At 37.4% G+C, this 1,993-nt stretch overlaps 1 protein-coding gene across 1 annotated transcript; it reads right to left on the bottom strand.

Moving 5' to 3' along the window:
- Positions 1–206: 206 nt before the first annotated feature.
- LOC109589837 (uncharacterized) lies at positions 207–1,947 on the bottom strand. Its single transcript, XM_020005836.1, has 7 exons — positions 1,548–1,947; positions 1,352–1,483; positions 1,179–1,303; positions 978–1,130; positions 740–929; positions 643–693; positions 207–587 (listed from the first exon to the last, which is right to left on the bottom strand). The coding sequence occupies exons 2-7, from the start codon at positions 1,467–1,469 to the stop codon at positions 226–228; spliced, it is 999 nt and encodes a 332-aa protein (XP_019861395.1). The 5' UTR covers positions 1,470–1,483; positions 1,548–1,947; the 3' UTR covers positions 207–225.
- Positions 1,948–1,993: the final 46 nt, after the last annotated feature.

The raw sequence follows: 1,993 nt of genomic DNA on the forward strand, positions 1-1,993 counted from the left end.
CAGTTGATCTACTCTTAGTATATGAATTAATTTGATTACAAGTGTTATTCCCACATTGCTAGTAAAGCTCAGCTTTTCAGTTCATAAAGTTGTCTCCCGTCCATTTGCTTTTGCAACATTTTGTAGCCTTGGTGGTAGTGGCACTGTGAAAGAAACCGAGTTATAGTAGGTGCTAAATTACAATTTTTATTTTTTAATATGCAAATTTCGAGAATAATTATTAAATTAAGTATTTTTGGTTCTTTTTGCTAAGCAATCAAACAATAGTTCTCCTTCACTTGCCTCAGTCCATTCATCATATATTGTTTCAGCTGCTAGAGCTACTGGCCCACCAACTTTAGATAATCCATTGAGAAACTTCACACAGTATGACTCAAGATCAGATGAACTTTTCATGAAACTCATCCCAACTTTAAAGCTCTTAATTATTGCTTCATAGGATTTCTCAGTGTCATTACTGACAATACCCACTGCAGCCATTTCATTGAATATGCTGGACAGAGAAAGACTAAAAGCTTGGCTCAAATCAACTTGATGTTTTGTAAGAACTTGCTGTACCCTTTTTTTAATAGAAACTAAATCAAGACCTATAAAGTTATAATTTACTAAGTTTTGTCACAGTATACCATATAAACAATTTACCTTGTTCTCTTTTTCTCAGCACTGGTAGGGGCCTTGGATTTGCTGGAATTGCTACAAATGTTATCACACTTGAGTCTATGTAATTCGTTCATATTACCTGGTAGGGACAAACCCACGGTTCTCAGTGATCGGTGAATGAATAATGTCTTAGGATCAGCTACTCCATCTAGTGGTACAGAGTAATGTAGTGTAGGAACAGCATCATCTGATCCATATACTGATACCAGACAAGTGGAAGGAAGAGGATAATTAGCTTCACCAAACTTATCAACATCACAACGTAGAAACTATTAATATACATAATGTCAGTACACAAGGAGCTCATTCCTTCTTACTTTGCATGAGTCCATGTGAGGCTCAATACTCCAACCAGTGAATGGTTTCTTTTGAGGAGCATCAAACTTCAATTCAATATATCCATTATAATCTTTGAAACGAAAGAGAATATTTTGTCCTCTTTCAGCATGAGGACAGTCTTTCTTAATAAACTACAAACAAAGTCACTATAATTACAGAATAAATATAAGCAGAGGTACCTCAAGCAGTGCATTGAGATCTTTAGCAGCAGTAAATGTCACCAAATCTTCAGCTCTTTTCTCCTCATAATAAACCAGTCCAGCATATGTCATAGCCTCTTCAACACCAGTAGATTCTGCTGCAGCTAAAGTAATAAATGGAGAAAATTTCATACGATTGCAATTTTGATTACTTGATGCCAGACACTGTGATTGTTGATGAATTATTTGCTCTCCAATTTCCTCATTTTCTGCTACATTCCCTAGTCCATCATTAACTGGATCAATGCTAATCTCAAGTCTCTCATCCATCACAATTTCTAATACTATACTCATGCAGATATAGATTAGAGTCAGTAGATTATACAGATTGACCAAATAAATACTAACCTTGTCCTCCACTCCTACCTCCTGGTGGATCTTTAGTCTTATCAGAATCACTGGATGAATCACTATTACCATCTTCCACTTCCTCCTCAGTTTCCTCTTCTGCTTCTTCCTCTTGCTCCTCCTCCTCCTCTTCCTCTGACTCATCTCCATTAGTTGATGATTTACATGTAGGTAGATGTTTCTCCCCAACAATAGATACCAAACAGAACTTTTTACGTTGAATGGATCCATACCAACTATCAGCTTTAAACTCTCCTCCCTCAACTAGGGAGAACTGGTAAGGAAGACTGGGTGTGCTCACGGGAGCTATGGCAAACTTGAGATGACGACTAAGACCTGGTCGTCCTGTTAAATCAACGCAGTGCTGTATTTCTAATATGAGCCGTTTGAGGAGAGGCTTCGAGAGTGATACTGCATACACAGCACTCACTAGGACAGTATTAGGA

This window comes from Amphimedon queenslandica, unplaced genomic scaffold, assembly GCF_000090795.2.
Source record: "Amphimedon queenslandica unplaced genomic scaffold, v1.1 AMPQUscaffold_10823, whole genome shotgun sequence".
NCBI classification, from domain to species: Eukaryota; Metazoa; Porifera; class Demospongiae; order Haplosclerida; family Niphatidae; genus Amphimedon; species Amphimedon queenslandica.

Coding starts and splice junctions, on each gene's coding strand:
- LOC109589837 (XM_020005836.1), bottom strand. CDS start 1,469: ATGGATGAGAGACTTGAGATTAGCATTGATCCAGTTAATGATGGACTA. Junction 930..977: donor CTCACATGGACTCATGCAAA/GTAAGAAGGAAT, acceptor GTATATTAATAG/TTTCTACGTTGTGATGTTGA. Junction 588..642: donor GCTGAGAAAAAGAGAACAAG/GTAAATTGTTTA, acceptor ATAACTTTATAG/GTCTTGATTTAGTTTCTATT.